Raw genomic sequence first — 22,212 nt, forward strand, 5'->3', positions numbered from 1 at the left:
TACGTCTTCCTGCCACTTTCCGCTGTACCGCGGGGATTGCCTGAAGCTCAGTCTTGGCTCCTCAGCGAAGAAACATATCTGCATGTTGCCGGCGTCCTCCTTTTATACCCACGAGGTAAGGCGGAGATACGCTATGCAAATTCCGCAGACCCATGGCATTTCTTTGCCATTGGCTTGTTTTGTAATACTCGAAGTTGATAGGCTTTCTAAGTGAAACCTCATTCGTCGTCATCCGACGTAACGTCTCCGTTCCCTACACAGGGAAGGAGGGTTACATACGTAACCAAGACGTTTCTCCCTATTTAATCCCCTTGTGTTTGCTGTTCTGTGCCGGTTCATTGTCGTATTATGTAAGATTCTGACCGTGAGCACCTTGTCTAAGTGGAAAGTCTTCCATAGTTCTTGATCTTGTATTTGCTGTCTGTTAATAGTCTAGTTTTTGTCAAGTGTTATCTAGTTTAGTTATCCCTCGATTGTATTATCTCTGTTTTGCCCCCTCATGGGTTTTGTTTTCCCCTGTTTTCTGTTATGATAAATGTTGTGTGATTGTCTACCGTCTGTGATTGGGTTCATTCACTATCCTCATAACATTTGGTTGCATCATTGATCATTATTTTCCTGTTTATCATTGTAAAACTTTAAAACAATCTTTATTGTATCTGTAAAGTATAGAGTATTTTAAATATGTATGTTTAAATAAAATGTGTATTTAATATGGCATGAGGAAGAGTCTTGCTTCATCTACAGCCGGATGGGCAACTTGGATAGTGACGAGGGCCAACATTTGTTCTCCTTCATACCAAGGGGATTACTAAAGATTTTATAACTATAAAACTTTTAGTGCAATCTAAACCATCTCAGTGTCTATACATTTGAAACAAACAAATGTACAGATGTCATATTTTTCATTACAAGCCTAGAGAACACTCTCAACTCAACCTTAGAGAACAAAAAGTAATTATTCAAAAGTTATGATATTACCATAATCCACATTTTACCATACTTTTTTTCATATGTATATATATATATATATATATATATATATATATATATATATATATATATATATATATATATATAACATAGTTAAGTGTATAGGCCTACATTTCTGTCATGCATTTGGAAAAAAAAGGTTTTGTTGTCTATGCATTTTACCATTTAAAAGACAAGTGTAATTCCGGCATCACTGGTGTATCTTTCGTACTTCTCGTTAGCCGCTTTTCCACCATCGTAGCAACGGATTTTGGATTTCATTCAAACAAGTTAGTAGTTTCCTTGGTAATGCAAAAGTTTACAGATGAGCAATGTGAAGCGCAGTCGCTATTTACTGTAAACCCTAACGCTCAGAATAATTAATTTATTTGAGAAGAGCGAACTTAAATTACACAAATCGGTTCCATCAAATTGTTTTTAGAACTTTATTTTCCTTTGGAGTTCACAAAACTGACACATTTTAAGTCTTTTAGTTTTTAAATCCCTGTTCTCTAATTTTTAATTTCTGTGCTCTTGAGCCTATCATTACACTGTCCAATATTTTATCTGAGGGTAAGACTGAACTTACAAATATTTAACACTAAAACACCACGCAATATAATGTAAATCTTCCAACAGCTCAATCTGCTTTGAATGAATAACTAAGAGGAAAATATTGACCAGTCCGACTCCACCTTTAGTAGGAAGTGACATATTTCTGTACTCCTAAACAATCACCTGTGTGGAATTATACTTTCAGTTTGAGTTCCTGCTAAACCTGCTGTGGATCACAAGATTTGACACCAGAACAAAAGACTCGTTCAGAGCTTTTACCATGTAAGTTTTTATGTTTTTAAATATAAATCCAGCCTGTGTGATTTTGGGTTATTATACCAATATATTTGTTTGCGGAAAACTAAACCTGCTAATGATAAAGAAATGAATCCGATTCTGTGCTGTTAGTGTGGACCAGAAGCAGAGCTGGAATGACAAGCCGTTTTGACTTGTATTTATTCCCAGGATATGAATTCTTGATATCAACAATTTAATTCAACAGTAACATTATCACTGTCAGAAATACGATTTTTTTTTTTTAAATAAAGAATTAAAAACTATAATTCTTGATATCTGTAATTGTATTTACACTAGTTAAAAGTCACCATAGACTGCCATTTAAACTCAACTGTTGTGAAGGCTAATCCTTAACATTTTTCTTTAGCCCTTTGAGGTTAGAGAAGGAATCTCCTACCGATACACATAACATCACGTAAATGCGTCCATATAGCACGCATTGTGTATTATCGTGCAATTTATACGCGAAAACGTTTTTACGTGCATATGATACGCAGTTTTCGCGTGCATTACACACGCACCCCACACCACTAATTCTACCCAAACGTATAATACACACGCACCCCTCACCACTACTAAACCTACCATAACCAACCCATGCGTAGGCCTATCCTACGTAAAAACTCATTTTCGCGTATAAATTGCACGATAAACACACTGCGTGCTATAGACGCATTTAGTGTGATCGGGTTGCCATAAAGCATGCACTGAGATGCAGTTCAAACAACAAATAAACGTGGTTTATTAATCACAATCTCCGGTTTCCAAACAAAAATACAAAATGCAACTTCCTAAGTGAGAACATGAATCAAACGCAGCCTCAGTGTGCTTTAATGCCCTAACGAGACAGCGATCATGACTGTCAGACCACACCAGGAAACTGTGACGATCTGCGGCTGGAGTGCCCGCTTGAGCCTCTGGAGGGCACTCCTTCCTAGTTTATTGTTTCCATTATGTTTCACCCTGGACTGATTATGGTTTATTTGTTGCACCTGTTTTAGATTGAGCGTCCCTGATTTAAGCCTGAGTTTTCCCTTTGTTCAGGGCTCAGTATTGTAAGTGTTTGTATGTGTCTGACTGCATTACCTAGCCTTGTTCCAGTTTCCTTGTATTCTAGTGTTTCGGTTCCTTGATTATCTGCCTGTTCCCGGTTTCCCGTTTGCCTTATCCCTGCACGGATTTGATGTTTGTTTGGACTGCTTACCTGGTTTTGACCCCTGCCTGTTTCCTTGTACCTGTCTCTGGATTCTCCTCTTAATAAAGCCCGCGTTTGGATCACCTCTGTCCATGTTCCATGTGCAGTTTCATGACAGAATACTGAGCCACAACTGATCCAGCGGCTGAGAGGAACACGGACCTCGATATGGATCCCACAGCGCAGATCGTAAGCCTCTGTCAAGGAGAACGTCCTCTCAAGGTTTTTGTGACAGATTTTTTGAAGCTCTCTCGTCAGTCCTACTTGAATGATTTCTGTTTGATGATGCTCTTTCGGGGAGGACTGTCTGAACCGCTCGGCTCTGCTATACCATTTCCGTGTTCAAGCTGGACTCTAACCCAATATATTGACCTGGCCCTTTCCATGAGCGGTTCGGCTTTTACTGTGGATTTTTTGAAACTTTTGCTTCACAAAGGACCCGACGATTCGCCACTTTACAAGGTACCCACTGAATCCACGCATCAATTGTCTCCCGGTGAACCAGCGCATCACACGTGCTCCGCCGAGTTTGCGCTACATGAAAGCCCAGTTGAACAGCGCTTCGTAAAGGGTCCGCCGTATCCACGCAACATGTGAATCCCGACGTTCTAACACTTCACGTAAGCTCCGTTATATTCCTGCCTCAAGAGTTTTCTACTGAGTCTGAGCGCGTGCCAGCTGAGTCAAGTGCCGAGTCAAGTGCCGAGTCAAGTGCCGAGTCAAGTGCCGAGTCAAGTGCCGAGTCAAGTGCCGAGTCAAGTGCCGAGTCAAGTGCCGAGTCAAGTGAGTCAAGTGCCGAGTCAAGTGAGTCAAGTGCCGAGTCAAGTGAGTCAAGTGCCGAGTCAAGTGAGTCAAGTGCCGAGTCAAGTGAGTCAAGTGCCGAGTCAAGTGCCGCCGATTCAAGTGAGTCAAGTGCCGCCGATTCAAGTGAGTCAAGTGCCGCCGAGTCAAGTCCCGAGTCAAGTGAATCAAGTCCCGTGTCAAGTGAATCAAGTCCCGTGTCAAGTGAATCAAGTCCCGTGTCAAGTGAATCTAGTACCAAGTCGAGTGAATCAAATGAGTCGACCCAAATGAGTGAATCCAGTCAAGTCAGTGTTCCAAGCCCAGTGACTCGCCGTCGCAGGAGGAGGGGGACTCGTTTGGTTCGCCAGGCTCCGGTGGGTGTTCCCAGACGCCTCGCCCTGCCGGCCCCGCCTCTGCGCCTCGCCCTGCCGGCCCCGCCTCTGCGCCTCGCCCTGCCGGCCCCGCCTCTGTGCCTCGCCTTACCTGCGCCTCTCAAGCTTCGGGAGCCTTTTCCAGTACCGGTTTCAAGCCCGGAGGCTTTAGCTTTCAATTTCCCCATGAACTTTTTGGGGGGGGGGGGCAATAGGTACCCTAAGAGGGCCATGGAGGTGGCATCTACGTGGACCCTTGCACTACCACCTACACCTGAGAGGGTCATGGAGGTGGTGCCTACATGGACCTTTGCACAACCACCTTCGCCTGAGCTTACCATGTCACTGGTCCTGTCCAGCCCTGTGCTCCCCACGTCTTGGTCCCCTGTTAAGTGTACTCTGCCCTGGTCCTGTGTTATGTGTACTCTGTCCTGTTCTCCTGTCACTTATGCTCCAGCCTGTCTTCCTGCCAAGCATGCTCCGCCCTGGCTACTTGCGGAGCGTGCCTCCCCGTGGTCTCTTGCCCTGCTCTGGTCTCCAGGCCCCAGGTCTCTCCATGGGCCTGGCCCCCTGCCTCTCCACGGGCCTGGCCCTCCATCCCATCCCCCGTCGACCTCCCTCCGGAGCTCTTAGGAGCGTCTGGAAGCCGCTCCTTAGAGGGGGGGTTATGTGACGATCTGCGGCTGGAGTGCCCGCTTGAGCCTCTGGAGGGCACTCCTTCCTAGTTTATTGTTTCCATTATGTTTCACCCTGGACTGATTATGGTTTATTTGTTGCACCTGTTTTAGATTGAGCGTCCCTGATTTAAGCCTGAGTTTTCCCTTTGTTCAGGGCTCAGTATTGTAAGTGTTTGTATGTGTCTGACTGTATTACCTAGCCTTGTTCCAGTTTCCTTGTATTCTAGTGTTTCGGTTCCTTGATTATCTGCCTGTCCCCGGTTTCCCGTTTGCCTTATCCCTGCACGGATTTGATGTTTGTTTGGACTGCTTACCTGGTTTTGACCCCTGCCTGTTTCCTTGTACCTGTCTCTGGATTCTCCTCTTAATAAAGCCCGCGTTTGGATCACCTCTGTCCATGTTCCATGTGCAGTTTCATGACAGAAACAACAACACACCCGTGAATTAGGCTACTAAAGCCTATTTGTTTATTGAGTTTGACTGATCATTTTCAATATTAGCCTACACTGGAATAATTTATTAAACGATTCGGATTATAGTTTGATGTTTCTTATTCTAGGCTACATTTTTATCATGTAAGATCGACATGTGTAAAATATTCGGACTAAATTAAAGTCATTGTTTAGTAATATTTTACCATTCAGGAATGCGTTTTATCCCTGTATAAATGTGTGTCTGTATCTGTGACATAAACCAGCTCTTCTGTTTTCATCATCAGGTTTTCAAAACTTCTACTGCTGCTGTTTTACTTTATCAAATATAGCGGTCAGTATTATTTTTGTTTATAAATCGTAACAATTTAAAATTTTCAGTTCCAGGCAGAGTTATTTTAGCCAAATGTTTCTCTTTTGCACCAAATGTCTTTGCTTGACATTATTGGATTAATGATGGAAATTTCTCAGTATATTATACATCATCACACATCATGATTACTTCTTCTATGCAATTCATTTATTAATAAACATTGACAACATCTGCACTGACACATCTGATACAGCTTTATACTATAGTCATCAACATTTGAAAATTTAAAATGCAGCACAGCTAATATTGTTGGCTCCTTAACACCTTCAGTTATATATTTTAAACCTATTTGACTAAAATAAGAATATTTAATTGGTTACGGAGAATTGGTTACGGAGAATAGGCAGAAACATAGATTTATTTAGTATTGATGCTTTGTATTGAATTAATTTTTATTCTCTCTATGTTTGCAGGAACATCTACTAAGATTGTGAAGGGGACAAAAGCAGGCAACATCACGCTGTCATGTGAATCTGAGGACAGAGACATTTCTCATATTAGTTTATTCCATCAGGCAGATTACATCTCTGTTTGTGAGACTGAAAAATGTGAGAGTGAAAATGGCCGAGTGTTTAAAGAAGGATCATGTGACGTCATCATCAAGGATCTGATCTACAGTGACGCTGGGAAATACTTTTTATATGTGTATTACAATAATGATCAGAGAGAAGTGGAGCGACAGATCAGGGAATATCATCTTCATATTCATGGTAAAGTCAAAACTGATCAAACATCAGCTTGTGCTTCAGGATTTTTTTTATTAGAAAAAAATCGAATAATGTTGGTATTGCGTGCAGGGTCAACCAGCAAAAACATTAAATGTAACAATGATCTAATATTTAGATTAGTTGATTCTTAGAGGCTTTTCAATTAGCCTACTGATTTTTAAATTATTACATTTGGTCCCTTTGATCCTAAATATATGTTTATTGCCTTGATTGATTGACAACATTGTAATAATACTAATTAATTATGAATTTCTTTCTGTTTGTCCTCAGATGAGATCTCTGTGAAGAAAGGAGAGGATCTGAAGTTGGATGTTGTGTTGATCAACGCTGATAAAGTGGAGAGAAACTCTCGCTCCGGCTGGACAGAGGTGTGGAGGAGAGGTCACGGGGTCAGCAGTGATCGACTGATCATCAGTGACCAGACTCTGATCATTCATGACTTTACAGTCACTGACACTGGAACATACAGAGTTCTGGACTCTAATAATGAAGCCTTGATCACAGTCACAGTCACAGGTGAGAGAAGATCACTGGATCAGCAGAAATATTATGGGTTTCGGGTCTTGGGTTTTTCTCTTTCAAACCGTAGTTAAACTGTATGACTATTCTTTCATATCTACAGAATCTGTCTCCACAGGAGAACACGAAGGTAACAGAAGAACAGTAAAATAAGAGGCTGTTTAAAAAAAATTGAACAGTGAGTTTAAAAATGTAAAATGTATGCTCTCTTCTCAGCTTCCTCCAAACCTGACCGAGAACTTTTGAGTTGGCCAGAGAAAGTGAATGGGATTTTTGTGATTACAATATTTATTGCATATATAGTGATGATGGTGGTTCAAATTGTGTTGAGGTTTGCTGGAAGATTCTGATGAGGTTACTTGTAATTTTCCTTGAGCAGTAAACAGATCTTCAGAGGATTCTGTCTACATATTTCTCCAATATATACTATACACACCACGATTCGATTTGTTTCAAGTGGCCTAGTTATAGTTTTTATTGAATATCAACTATTGTTTCTAAAGAGTTAGGGAAGTATTTATAGTTAAAAAAAAAACTGAAAGCATTTACATATAAAGATTGTAGAAAATATTTTTTAAATAATATTTATTATTTTATATATATATATATATATAAATTCTTTCTTATTTAAGATATATTTATATTTGATCTTTATTTTCCTGTTTATCACTGTGAAGCTGCTTAATATTCAACAGAATTATTGATCTGACTGCTTTGAAACAACCGGTACTGTAAAAAGCTCTAGAAATATATGTGACTTGACTATGAATTGAGGAAGGTTGGAATCCACTACACATCTTCACATATTTTAAAACACTATGAATCATACACTTTCTGCCTTTTGTAAATGGTTAAAAAACTGGAAATCACACACTAGATTTTGTACATTGTTCAAAGAACAACAAACTTGTTCTGTGCCAATCATACACTGAGATTTTCTGTGAAATCTCTCCGCTCAAACCTGCAGTCCGGCTCGGACTTTCAGCAACTACTACATTGTGTACTTTTTTTTTAACTTAAAAACAAATAAGGCAAACTATCACATTCAACTTTTTAAGTTAACTCAACTAATCTGCTCCAATTAAAGTCAACTTAAATACTTTTGTTAATCTAATAAACAGTTGGTCTTATGAACTAAAAAAATACAGATTGTTTAGCATTTAGCAATGCAATAAGCTACAATCCTTGTTCTTTCATCTCCATGTCTGATTTTCAAAGCCAGTAAATGGAAAGCAATAATCATTTTTTAATAATAGTTACCACCTATTTGTTTTTCATGCTGCAATGCATGCTGGGAAATGGCACACAATTGTTAAACATAAAATTGTTCAGATAACTCCATTTGGAAAGTTTTTGGACTTTAGTAAGGTCAACTTAAAGTCGTCATGAAATCAAATTTTACCATTCGTATTTTTATATGTAATAATGTAGTTTATAAATAATTTATCTGTGCACTTCATTATTATTTTTTTTTTAATTCATGTACCCTTATAATCTTTAATTAAATACGTTACCCCTCCCTCCCCCCTCGAAACGACTTCTCTTCCGGTCAAAATCTATTACTAGAGGGCATGGCTATTGTGGTCTGTCTCTAATCTGTAAACTGGCATTCAAATCTGCTTCGATTTTGTTAGCAACGCCCAACCTCCAACGATCCAATCAATTCCCGAAGGACGAAATCAAGCCCCGCCCTACATTTTTTTTCTAATTTCAGAAGCCGTTTCACTCAAATATATGTCACAATAAGGAAAAAACTTCCGTTTCATGACGACTTAAAGGTCAAGGTTAAGTAAGGTCAACTTAAGGTCAATGTTAAGTAAGGTCAACTTAAGGTCAACAAAACATTTGTTAGCAACATTAGAGTAATCTTATTTAGTTCACGCAAGATAATAAACTGACTTGTTTAAGCTACTTTTCTACATTTGTTAGAAGAACATTTTGCAGTTGATTTTTTTTTTACAGTGTACTGTCCACTCATCCAGACTGTAGATCGGGTCAAAAATCAGTGTATTCCAGCCTTAAATTGATTTCATTGTGTTGAGATTCTTTGACAACTGTATGTATTATATTTAACTATACAAATTAAACAACATTTGTAAGTAATACTTTTGTTGGTATGCATTTTTTTGAAATGATTTACCATCTCACTTTCTAATTTACCACCTGTACTATTTTGGTGTCTTGTAGTTCTAAATTGGTGTATTTGCATAATATCACTATAATGAAATATATGGTGATAAGCTGTAAAACATACAGGCGTCATTATGCAGTCCAGTAACACTCAAAACACTGACATCGTATTTTTGGATGGTACATTTTTGGCAACTACTATTGCTGTTTTTGAACCATAATTTTAATCACAAATCATGCATAAATATTATGACTACAAATGTCATAAATATGAGATAAAAAGTTGTAATTATGATTTGAAAAGTCGAAATTTTGACTAAAAAATGTATAATTATGACATAAGTCAAAATGCGGAGCCCTTATGTTCCAGCAGAGCCTCGTCCCTCACTGTCTAGACAATGCTCAATATTAGTTTACTGGTTTCAGTCTTGTTAATCATATCATTAACCTGTTTATTTAAATGCATTTTGCCCTGTATTGGGTATGAAGTCTTGTTTGTATTTGTTTGCATGTTACTGTCTGCATTCCCGAGCAGTCTCTTTGTTTCTGGTGATTATCTCTGCCGGAGTCTTGGATTTCTTGTTGCTGTCTCAGTGGATTTTATATGTGTTCGGACTGATAACGCGTGTTTTGACCCTGTCACGATTACCAGTGAGAGTGCCCATCATTACCAGCAGAGGGCACTCCACCCAGGACTATTATCATTCCCTAATGATACTACATCTCCCATAACTCTCTGCCTGGACTCTTCATCCATTATCACATTCCCCTGTGCCTCGTTACCTTGTTTAATGCACGCTATAATAGCCCGGTTTTCATATTCATTCCCTGTGAAGTCGTGTAACACTTGTAACATGTAACACTGCATTTCTGGGCGTTCAAATGTTTGTCTGTTTCGATCATCTCCCTGTTCTCTGTTTTTTTTCTGTGTCCCTGTGCCCTGTCATTGTTTGGACTGATTACCCTGTTGCTTTTGACCACTGTCTGTTATACGGTTTATGATCTTGGATTTTTTTATTAAAAACTGCCTTTGGATTCTCAACCTTCGTGTCTCGGAGCAGTTTGTTACAGAAGGATGCAATCAGGGATGATGAGTCCAGGCAGAGAGTTATGGGAAATGTAATTTAATTAGGGAATGACAATAGTCAGGGGTGGAGTGCCCTCTGCTGGTAATGATGGACACTCTCACTGGTAATCGTGACAGACCCTCTGGTATGGACTATGCCTTTGGATTATACTGATTATAAACTGCATTTGGATCCTCACTCTCTGCTGAATTCTGTTTCCACCAACGATTCATTATGTATTATGCAAATTGCCATTTCTATCTAAAATTCACCAAAAATCTGTCTTTTTACAGTTGCTGAATTACTTGCACACTCATTCCTTCTCTGATATTGTTCATTCTGGCTGGACCCTTCACAACACTGAGTCTGCTCTTTTAAAAGTTTTTAATGACATTTTAATGACTACTGGTGCTGAAGACACGATGGCTTTAGTGATATTAGACTTGAGCTCGGCTTTTGACTTTGTAGATCACAGGATTCTTTCATCTCGGCTGGAGCGTTTTAATTGGTATCACAGGTAATGGTTCCAGTCATTCTTATCTAGGCCTAATAGAAGTTTTTCAGTTAGCTTAGGCACTCATTTATCCTCGGCAGGGATCGATTTTGACATCTCTACTATTCTCATTATACAGGCTTCCCTTGGGATCAATTATGAGTAGCCTAGATTTGGTGTGTCGGACCTCTGTTATACTGATGACACCCAACTCTACATAGCTGTAAAACATAAAGATAACAATAGTTTAGAAGTCAATATGACTATGATGAAGAAATCTTGATCACAATCACAGGTGAGAGAAGCTCTGTGGATATGTGGAAATATTATTATTTTTAAACATTTGGATAGCTGACGCGATGAAAAACAGACACTGCTTACTTTTCAAGCAAACTTTTCAGAATATTTAAAAATGTTTGCAGCATATATGCCATATAAATTTGCGTTTTTGAGAGAAAAAACGCCATGTCACGCATAAGTCTAATTTTAGCATTACATCCAGAAAAAGGCTAAATAAAGTGAAATGTTTACAAAAAACATAGCTATAGCCTAGGCTATTTTAGTTCCTCTCACTCCACAACAATATTTTTTTAAATTTAACAGTTATATTTAGATTTATATTTATATTTTAACAATTAAATATTCAGAAAAATATAAGTAGTATAAGCTTAATATAACCTCAAGCCAAAACGAATTAATTTAAGGCTAAACTGAAACCGAAACTGTTCTTTGTCTTATTGTTGTCTTGGTATGTTCCTCCCACGGAATCCCAATGCAATCCGAGACGTCACTGAATGAAGGAATTTCACGTTCAAGTTTTCACGGTTTTCACATACTGTAAGTCACGTGACCCAAGCAACAGCTCGTGTGTGAGAGATCAGATTTGTTTTCATTCATTTTTCTTTCCTTGTCACCGCTCGCTAATCTTGCAATAATTTATGACGCTTTGACGCCAGATCAAAAGACGCAAACAGATTTATCATGTAAGTTTTCATGTTTTTAAATATAAAATATAAATTTCATGTTATAAAATGTATTTTTGTTAATAGCCTAAGCTAACTTATTTGTCTAATCGCGCTATCAATGCGGAAATGAGTCAGCAGGTTTACGATGAACATATCTATCATTGTGATTATGATAATGGTTGTTATTAGCCTAGTGGGGTTATTAATATAGTTAGATCATCACCGCATTTCTTAAGCGTGTTGCTTGTGTATTGAGTTTGACTGATTATTTTCAGTATTACACAGGAATCATTAAAGCAAAGATTCATATTATAGTTTGATGTTATTAGGTTAGTCATTTTTATCATGTAAGATGTGCATGTTAAATATTCAGACAAAATGAAAGTGAATGTTTAGTAATATTTTCTCAGGAAAGTTAGCCTGAATATGTGACATAAACCAGCTCTTCTGTTTACTCATCAGGTTCAGATGGTTGAATCTGCTTCTGCTGTTTTGCTTTATCAAATATAGAGGTCAGTATCATATTTGTTTATAAATTTAAAAAATGTTTGATCTCTAGTTCCAGGTAGAGTTATTGTAGTTGATTGTTTCTCTGTTGTATCATTCAGCCAAGAGACTTTGGTTGATGGTGGAAATCCCCAAGCATATTACATTATCATACCACATCCAGACTTTATCCAGTTCATTCCAGTTCATTTGTCTGTTTGCTTGCAAAGGCCAATAAGAAATAATAGTCTTAATAGCTGAACAAGCTAACTCTGAAGGAAGTGAGATTTATAATTGATATTGTCTGTATTTGCAGAAACCACCATTGCAGGAAATATCCTTATACATGTGACGGGACAAAAAGGAGAAAACGCCACTCTGTCATGTAATATTGACGCCAGAGACATTATTCATGTTATTTTAAACAGTCAGTCAAAAAACATCCCTGTCTGTGAGAATGAAGGATGTGAAAGTGGACGAGTATTTCAAAAAGGATCATGTGACGTCATCATCAAGGATCTGATCTTCAGTGACGCTGGGAAATACATTCTGAGAGTCCATTACAATAATACTCCGGTGCCACAAATAAGGGAATACCATCTTCAAATTCATGGTAAAGTCAAAACTGATCAAACCATCAGCTTTCCTTCAGTAATTGTGTTGGTATTCAATGAATTCCTGTAACCATCAGAGACACTGAATGTGACACGTACCACTTATTCAGATTAGTCGTCTCCAATATGGGGTTTTCCAATGTCTTGCATTGGAATATTGGAATATAATACCGTAGATTACATTTGTTCCCCTTAATCCTAAATATGTGTTTGTGGTCTTGCCTGATTGACACCATCATAACATTGATTGAGGATAAAGTGTCTTTCTGTTTCTCCTCAGATGAGATCTCTGTGAAGAAAGGCGAGAAAGTAAAGTTGGATGTTCTGTTGATCAACGCTGATAAAGTGGAGAGAAACTCTCGCTCCGGCTGGACAGAGGTGTGGAGGAGAGGTCACGGGGTCAGCAGTGATCGACTGACTGATCGTGATGGAAATCTGACCATTAATGAGTTTACAGCCAATGACACTGGAACATACAGAGTTCTGGACTCTGAAGGAGAAATCTTGATCACAGTCACAGTCACAGGTGAGAGAAGATCAGTGGATGAGCAGAAATATTTGACCTTATTTTACAGCTGAGGTTTATTCATCACGATTTGAACAGCAAATGGTAAATTATATGACTGCAGGTCCTGATATACTCACGACGAAGTTCTTTTTCATTCTTCATTTAGGGGTCAAATAAAGTTTGAAGTGCGTGAGGAGCGATATACTGTTATCGAACATCTGCTGAGAGCAGCGTTTATATGAATACATAAATATGTGCTGGGCACTTTCCTTTCAATAACAAAATAAACACACAACTAAATTGAGAAAACAGCAAGAATTTTTAAAGGGATAGTTCACCCAAAAATGTAAATTCTGTCAGTAATTACTCTCCCTCATGTTGTTCAACCCCGTAAGACCTTCGTTCATCTTCAGAACACGAATTAAGATATTTGTGATTAAATCTGAGAGCTGGATCACTCCTCCATAGGCTTCTAAGGGATTGAAACTTGTTCCCCGAAAAGTTATTAAAGACATCGTTAAAATAGTCCAAGTGACTACAGTGGCTCAATCTTAAGTTTATCAAGCGACGAGAATACTTTTTGTGCGCAAAGAAAACAAAAATAACGCCTTCATTCATCTATTCATTTCCTTCTCTGTGGGCCTCTGAGTGAGTTCCCGTAGTATAACAGCGCAGCGTTTCTGGGTTGTACGTCAGAACGTAGGCTCACTATTGGCCAGCATCACACACACATGACCAGCCAATCGGCCAATAGTAAGCCTACGTTCTGACAGACAACGTCACATCAGTTCATTCTTCGATTTCGCTTAAAGTATATCGGGGGCCTTAACCATTCAATCTCCTCTACAGAATCTAGAACAGACTCAGGATCACCAGGAGAACACAAGGATGACACTGAACCTCGTAAGTAGAAAAGAAGGCATTGAGAGCTTTACAAAATCTTTAAGCAGTGAGATTAAAAAAACATTTAAAAACGTATTTTCTCTTCTCACCTTCCTTCTTCCAACTGTAGAGTCTTGGATTATTGGACTGTCTGTGATTGGAGCTCTAGCGGTTCTGGTTCTGCTGGGTTTTATTATCTTTGTTGCCATCAGGAAATACAAGTGTCTGAATGGAGGTTACATGGTAGGCCATCAGAGAACAGAGGAATCAGGCCTATAATAATCTCTCCTGAGGGCCCGTGCCCTCTAAACTAAGTGTAAAGTGGCCCAGAACATCCAGCAACTTATAATTCACCTTCAGAATTATTGATTTAATGATGTGAAGTCACTCATTTAGAAAAAACAGGCCTTGATAGTGCACACTTTCACTGTGTGTGTGTGTGATGTTGACTAGTAGAATACAGTCAGAATGACCCTGGAATTCAAGATATGAGATCAAATTACCCCTGTATGAGTTATATTTATATCATATAATATAGTTAAGAGGTCATCGGATGCCCATTTTTCTCAAGTTGTTGTGATTCTTTAGGGTCTTCATGTAAAGTTTGTAACATACTTTGGTTAAAATTCCTCAAATGTTGTGTAAAACACCACCATTTTTACCTCCTCAAAAACAGCTCTGTTCACAGCGACCCATTTCGGTGCATGTCTCTTTAAATGATAATGAGCAACTGCTCACCATTGGGGGTGGGGGGGTGGAGACAAGACACATAAAGTGATGCCTTGGTGGACAGTATACTACGGAGCCCCTAAAGGGACGTGTTGGTGGAAAAAATTTGTGATGGGAGAGTTTTTTTTTTTTTTTTAAATCTTTTGCATTCCCACTCAAACTCAAAGTTCCCTCGCAAAACCTGTTGTTAGCTCGGACAGACACTTCCTGTTTAATGTCCCGTTGGCAGTGCTTCAGAGATCCGTACGTTAATGTAGCGTTTCATAGTGTTTGAAGTTGGACTCAAATATAAAGGAACGCGGGCTGTGCTTAACTCAGGGAGGGAGCGTCTGCAAAGTGCAATATAACCCAATTTGATTACAAAAACGTGATTACAAAAATAGTCATTAACTTCAATGTTACAAATTGTAGTGCCACCCAATTCAGTTTACACATCAATGGTGTCCCACTGGTCATACTACACTGCTTTTGCACGTTTTATTTTATGAAAAATATTCAATAACTTCACTGTAACACACCAAATTTAGTTCACACATCACTGCTCTAATGTTGTTTATACAACACCTAGTTTGGGAAGTAATTGCACATAAAAAATAAGTAGGCCTCTTAGTTCACACAAATTATATTTGTAACGTACGCAGCTAACATAATAGTTACAACCATAGCTTATGCTTTATATTTGCTTACTGAATTTTATTGCATTACACTGTATAACAGTGTGAAGTTATTGAATATTTTTTTCTAAAAAGGCTGAACTGATTTTGTTTCATAATAAATAATCATAAAAATTATGCATTTTTATCAAACTAAGTATTGTAGTATAACCAGCAGTAAAGCAGTGATGTGTGAACTGATTTTGGTGACAGTACAGTGTGTCACAGTGAAGCTATTGAATATGTTTAGTAAAATGTGCAGAAGGGTTTTGGGATTTGCACTTTGCAGACGGCCCCTTTTTCGGACTTGTCTCTCCGAATAAGAGAGACAAATTTGTCTCTAATGCTAATACAGCAAATATGCTAATACGGGAAATATGCTAATACGGGACAGTCCGTCAGTGGTCGTGGGCAGAGCATGGGCAATACGACATCATATTGTTCAGAAAATCCAAACGGCTTGATTATTGAGTGTTTAGGCTTTTTGAGGATAAAAAAAGGAGTGAATTTTTCATTGTATGGTGGTTGTGTCCACAAACTACAAAGACACATTTATATGCAAACACCATATAAAGTGAATTTTGCATCCCATGACCCATTTAAGCACATCTGTTTTTTGCTCTATTTCACAAATGAAAGTAGTTCCAAATAAATCCACAGCAGAACCGTTGTGGCCGAAGCACAGTGACGTTTTGTTGATTAATGAATATTTTGATCGATTTAACAGCATTAAACAGTGTAAATACCAGTGTAAACACATCTAAATGCCTCTTCAGATGCAGCTTCTGTGCCAAAGGGTTTTCTTGATACTGATTCCGATTGTGTCTTAATATTCTAACTGGATATCAATTTAAGGGAGAAACTATCAGCTTGATATACATGTAGGAAGAAATAAAAGCTGAGCCAGACAGGCCTAAACCAGTCAAGACAAACCAGCACAAAAACTCTCAGACAAAATTTCGTCATATTATCAACAAAATCCCCTGAAAATATTGATAACTGACCACTAGGGGATGTTAAAATGTTTTTTGAAAAAAATGAACTACGTCCTTTTTTTTTCTTCTTTTTTTTGTGTTGTAAACCACTTTTGATAATATTTTGACAGTCATATTTTGTTGTTTTTTAAAGACCTATTTTTATATGAAATGGAATTGTGAATTTATTCATACTCAGGAAAAAACAAATTCTCAGGTATAAAAATAAACTTGAGCCGCACTAAACATTATGCAGAGCCGTATGTGGTGCTCAGAAGCCAAGAGAAGAACAATGTTTGATGACCTTTACACTCCTATAATGGCTTTTTCATTACCTCACTGTGAACGTGTGAAGTTTTTATCATCTAATATGTCCAAATGTGAGCAGTCATGTATTGTGAGGACAGATATTGTGGTTTTTGCACTATTCTGCTTTGAAGGGATATTGTAAATCAAGCTGTATGTGATCTGTGAAATGTTGATTATTGTAGAGCTGAGTGAATATGGTGATACGGCTCTCCAGTATACGGTAATCCCTTTAAAACTATGTGAATTGAACATGTCTTCATCATTTCAGTATGATAATGTCTACAGCATCTGTCAGAATCAATTCATCATGCTTGAGTATTGTTGAGAGAGTTTTAGGTTTATGGTCCATTTTTTTTCATTCAGTTGTTTTCTCTTAATCAGTATTGCATTGCTCAGTGTATAAGAGAGAAATTAACTATTGATATGGTCACTTGATAAAGTATATTGTTCCTGTCTATATATTTAAATGTGTAACTTAATAAATAACTGCCTTTAAAAGTTTTGAGCATCTTTCCTTTCGTCACTGATGTTTTTCACCTTTTCAGAATTGCAGCGTAAGCTTCCTGTCTTACATTACCTTAGAAAAAATAGACTTCCTCCTTCAGTACTTGAGAAAACCCCATTATGCAGTGATGACATGTGAACCGAGAAGAGACATCATTTGTGTTTGTACATTTTTGTACAGAACTTTTTATGTAATGTGGTCAATATAATTAATTAATCTCCCAGAATAGAGTTAAACTTGTATGAAACCTGTAATATTTATGATCATGGACTCACACACTTATAGCCAAGTTTTGCTCACCAAGTGTCTTTGCAAGCTAAAGTAAACCACATATAACACATTTTTGAGATGCTAAAAGATGTGTAGTTGCAATGAAAACAATAGCATTCATTATGATTATTATTAGGGGAAAAGTACAAATGCGAAAGTTGAACTGATAGAGACTATTATTCAATGGTTTATATTTCTCTGACGGAAGTGGAAACACTGTGGTTTAAGTGTCTCTGCATTGAGCTGAAACCTATAGTTTGATCGACAACTTTACGAACGACAGACACAATGGAGAAAGTCATTTTCTTCTGTGTATTTTCTTGTTGGATTATGCAAATTACATCAACTGGTAAATATATTCTATTTCAAGCATTCATGAAATTAACTTATTAATCTCAAATACAGATGTGTGATGAGTGCTTATCAATGTCTCTCCAGATTTGTCAGTTGGAGGATCTTCTGATGTGAGAGTTCAGATTGGAGAAAACATCACTCTGAACTGCAGCATGAGAAACAGATATGAAGTCTCCTGGTATCTTTTCAGATCTGAAGAGCTCGTTCTGCTGATTTCTGCAGAGAAGGACAAAACCGGGAGAAAAATCCTGAACAACTACAATCCAAACAGCAATCGTGTGAAAATGACATCAGACAGTTGGGTCACCAGAGTCTCTTTAACTATTTCTGGAGTAACAGAATCAGATTCAGGACTTTATTTCTGTGGAATAAAGTCTGACGCTCCAGAGATGCACTTCGACAAACCCATCAGACTGGAGATTGAAGGTACCAGATTTCAGTTTTTCCATCATATCTAGTCAATGTAGGAAGGAGGGGGTAAGATGAGCCACTCAAGACGAGATCTGAAAATGGTTTGTGATTGAGAGCAGTACATGAGTAGATATATAAACTTAGCACTAGACATTACAAAATTACAGAAGCAGATTTTTGTGTGTGTGTGTGTGTGTTCATATATTTATGGATAAAAATATCATATATTCACAGGTCTTTTTGGAGAAGAGAAGAAAACAGAAGTTGAAATCACAGGTAATGTTAAGCTTGTAACTGATTTTTCTATTTGTTATAACTGCTCTTCTGTGGAGATCTGGAACTAAATGTTGTATGAGTGTGAGTAACTCTTCTGTCTCTGTAGACGAGGTGACGGTGACGGAGCGTGTGTTGATGTTCGGTGGTGTTGGACTGGCTGTGTGTGTGTTTTTTCTGACTACAGTCGTCGCAGGAGGAATCATTTACCATCGTGGACAGCAGAAAGGATGGAAAGCAGCAAAACGTGCATCTATGATGAGCCACAAATCAACTAAATGACACATTTGTGTGCTTTATTTGACAATTTGAGCTTTGCACTGCCAGTAAAATAAGCATTTCTGTAGGGAAACACAGATGGCAACAGACAACTTTGGCTCAGATGCTTTTCCTGCTTTTCAGATTTCACTTTTAGAAAACTGAGAACTGAAAATGAAAACTCAGAAAAACTGAGATGTTGTGGTAAAGGTTGCCTTTATTCAGCAGTGAAACTTAAACAGTCTTTTATGGCTGTGGTGATTATTCAGGTTTGTGTGATTCAGTAAATGTTCAGTTAAATTTCAAAGTGCTGTCTTTAATGCAGTGTTAATTCAATATCAACGAACAATGTCCTTTTTCAAAGCAAACAGTTTCTTCTTAATGTAAACTAAAACTTTAATATCATTAGACCAGCAGGACTCGTGATAAAAATGAACATTGTGTCTGGCTATGTCTTTACACATTATACATTTTTCTAGAGGAGCATTAATATGTACATATAAGCTGTTTTCATAGTGAAAATAAAAATGTAAATCTCTTCTGTGCCACATTAAGCTAAATTTAATAAAAATGTCAACAGATGAATTCAATGAAAAATGTGTTGTTGTTGGGACTTGGGAGATCTGATCAAATAAACAGGAGTAAAACTAAGAAATTGTGCTTCTGCCAGAAAATATCATCATTACCAAAGCTAAACCTCTTCACCATAACTGTAAATTCAGAGATGTTAGATTCTCACTTTCAGAGAAAAGTTTTCACATTATTGTCATGCAATGCAGAATAATGATTTCCTGTCTGACTGCATTATGTTGTTGCAACTAAAACCACAAAATATGAGGTGAGGGTTATAACAATATGCCATGCTGACTCAAGAAGGGCAAATAAAGTAGTGTGTGTGTGTGTGTGTGTATACCCTCGAAAACCACCGCCCTCGTCTGGTACAAGCGGTTTGGTCTCCTTTTAAGGCTCAAAGAAAGGATTTGTGCCAATGACATTGGCATCTTGAAATACAGGGGAGTGGCCACACTACACTCTAAAAAATGCTGGGTTGTTTCAACCCATGTTTGGGTCAAATGTGGACAAACCCAACCGTTGGTTCAATTTTTTTTATTAAAAATGTAATATGGTAAAGAGTGTATGGATGAGTCCGGCTCACACTTTCATAAAAAAGGTACAAAAGCTGTCACTGGGACGGTACCCTTTAAAAGGTTTGAATGTGTACAATTTAGGTATTGATACACACTTTAGGTACAAATGTGTTCCTTTTGAAAGGGTTTCTGCTGCTTTCATGGAGCTGCACAGTGCAACTGACCTCACTCTGCGGTGTGTTTCCCGAAAGCATCGTTAGCCAACTATGGTCGCAAGTTCTGTCGTTATCAACATAGTTCAACGAGTCGTGTTTACAGAAACCATCGTTCCAACGGACAGTCGCAAACAGCATCGCAAAGTTGTGTGTTTGTGAAGTACAGATCTCCACCTGTGGTTAGAAGCAGAGTTTCTAGTTTGCATGACATGTGGCTCAATAAATTATTATCTTGAGCAAAATAAGCAAACTGCCATTCAGTACAACCTTTGTCTTTGACTTAGAATACATACAAATGTAATTTACGTCTTTCTAGTTTGTCAAGAGATTTAAAGCACAGTTATTGAAGCATGTGCGAACGAGCTCTACTATGTAAGAACGAGTCTATGATTGAATTTGGAGATAAAGCAAAATAACTGAGACTATGAGAAATAGTCCTCAGATGTATTTCTGTAATTTATAGCACAACATCTAGCATTAATTCGATCTGAAACAGTTTCATTAAAAGTAGTTATTACTCCGCCACGTGTGTGACGTCATCAACCAACGTGGTTGAACGACCACTTTGCGACAATATGGTTTCGGGAAACAGTCGTGACTAGCTAGCTGATTTCTCCAACGATACATTGTACAATGGTAGTGAAGCAGCGAGTTACGGCGTTGTACAGGAAACACACACCAGTGCGCTACAAAGACAACGGCCAAGGCGATCAGTCGTATTATCAGCAGTTTTAGTGTTTAGTGGTGCTCAAAGCGCCACCTGTGGTTAAACTTGGAGATCAAGGATGCTGTCAAGTCAAGCTGTTCCAGTCAAGTCAAAATGGGTCTTGGAGACAATAAAACGGTTTCAATTCTCTCGCAGATTCCCCCGCTTCAGGGGTGTGACTTACACTATGGTCTCAGACACCAATTCTCAGGTCCTCGAACCGGAGTGCAGGTTCTGCTAGAAAAAGTCGCCACAGCCCACAGCGAGACAACTTTTACAGCCGTTACTTGCTCATCCGCGAGAAGGATGGCAGCTTCAGGCCCGTCCTAGACTTAAAGGCCCACTGAAGTTTCTTGAAACGCGCAGCTTTGTATGATGCGTTGACGTAATTTCCACTGAAACAGGAAGCTAAAGCGGGACATATTTAATGGCCCCTCCCCCTTTTCAAATAGCCAATAGCGTTTAGTTTACCTCACAGACTGCGAATTGTACTTGACAGCACCATGGAAACGAATCCTAGCCCTGATAGGTTGGATTCAATAGTAACGTTCTTGGTGTGAATAAATTCTAGCCATTTCATTCTCAAAATGGAATAAAACTCGAGCATTTGAGCAACTGAACACACATCTCCAACACATATTGCTCTGTGACATGTCAACGGTAGTGATGTCCGGTTCGTGAACGAATGGTTCTTTTGAACCGGTTCTTTTTTTGTGAACCGGTCGAACCAGTTCGCCAAATTGAACTGAATCGTTCAAAACAGAGTCAGCGCTGATTCAGTTTTTCTAAAGTTACTCTCTTACGGGTGTGCCTGACAGTCACTCCAACTCGAAATAAACTATATCCCGGAGTATATGTTACTCCAGTAACTAATTTCTGATGAAATAGATGAGACGGCTGGTGCTTGCGCTGCGACTATAGGCTTTAGCTTCAATTTTTATTAAATTATTCTCTAATCGTTTGCATATTATGTCGTGGATATATCCCTCGAATGCACACTGCAGTCCCTTTTGTCTTGCTCTCTCAGATATTTCACATGTTCAGATTGAAATTTGGACACATGCTGCTGTCCCGAGAATTTTCGGTTTCTGTGTTAGCACCCCCTCACCTCCACAATGGTTTCATAGGGGCATTGGAACAATCATTCATAAAACACATTAAACTTTAGTTTACAAAGACGTGAAACTCACCGAGTGGTCTGGGGTGTTCACTGATATGCTCACTCAAAAATCACAGCAAAAGATGCTTTCCAACAGGTGTTTTACCATTCGTTGTAAAACTATGGACCTATTTTTCCAAACACCTCACACCCGGACATTCTTCCGCTGAGAGCTTGAATAATAGACACTCCAGCCCAGTTGGTGGCGATAATGCACCTTTGCCAATGTTTGGATAGCGTAGCCTACGATACTGCGACTGGA

At 38.4% G+C, this 22,212-nt stretch overlaps 2 protein-coding genes across 5 annotated transcripts in view; both read left to right on the plus strand.

Moving 5' to 3' along the window:
• The window catches only part of LOC143738200 (uncharacterized), a 113,122-nt gene that overhangs the window by 25,830 nt on the left and 65,080 nt on the right, over positions 1-22,212 (plus strand). Inside the window, exons 2-5 of one of the 4 annotated variants that reach the window (XR_013203847.1) lie at positions 17,790-17,835; positions 17,925-18,266; positions 18,486-18,527; positions 18,634-19,297. Coding sequence is in view for 3 of the 4 variants with exons in the window: in XM_077230227.1 (XP_077086342.1) it covers positions 17,790-17,835; positions 17,925-18,266; positions 18,486-18,527; positions 18,634-18,806 (603 nt within the window). In the remaining variant the exon portion in view is untranslated. Of the gene's footprint in view, positions 1-17,789; positions 17,836-17,924; positions 18,267-18,485; positions 18,528-18,633; positions 19,438-22,212 lie in introns of those variants that run through there. The other 3 variants (XM_077230227.1, XM_077230228.1, XM_077230229.1) reach the window with 3 other exon arrangements.
• LOC143738187 (uncharacterized) lies at positions 11,363-17,209 on the plus strand. Its single transcript, XM_077230199.1, has 6 exons — positions 11,363-11,574; positions 12,019-12,068; positions 12,359-12,655; positions 12,937-13,182; positions 14,014-14,067; positions 14,177-17,209. Coding segments are annotated over exons 1-6 (798 nt in total). The 5' UTR covers positions 11,363-11,572; the 3' UTR covers positions 14,326-17,209.

The sequence above is a fragment of the Siphateles boraxobius genome, unplaced genomic scaffold (assembly GCF_051911475.1).
Source record: "Siphateles boraxobius isolate OS27281-9 unplaced genomic scaffold, OSU_SipBor_1 14, whole genome shotgun sequence".
Taxonomy (NCBI): Eukaryota; Metazoa; Chordata; class Actinopteri; order Cypriniformes; family Leuciscidae; genus Siphateles; species Siphateles boraxobius.

What these genes read in the sequence shown, in the direction of transcription:
- LOC143738187 (XM_077230199.1), top strand. An exon ending in TTGCTTTATCAAATATAGAG is followed by an intron (nt 12,069 to 12,358) that starts GTCAGTATCATA and finishes CTGTATTTGCAG; the next exon opens with AAACCACCATTGCAGGAAAT. An exon ending in GATCACAGTCACAGTCACAG is followed by an intron (nt 13,183 to 14,013) that starts GTGAGAGAAGAT and finishes TCTCCTCTACAG; the next exon opens with AATCTAGAACAGACTCAGGA.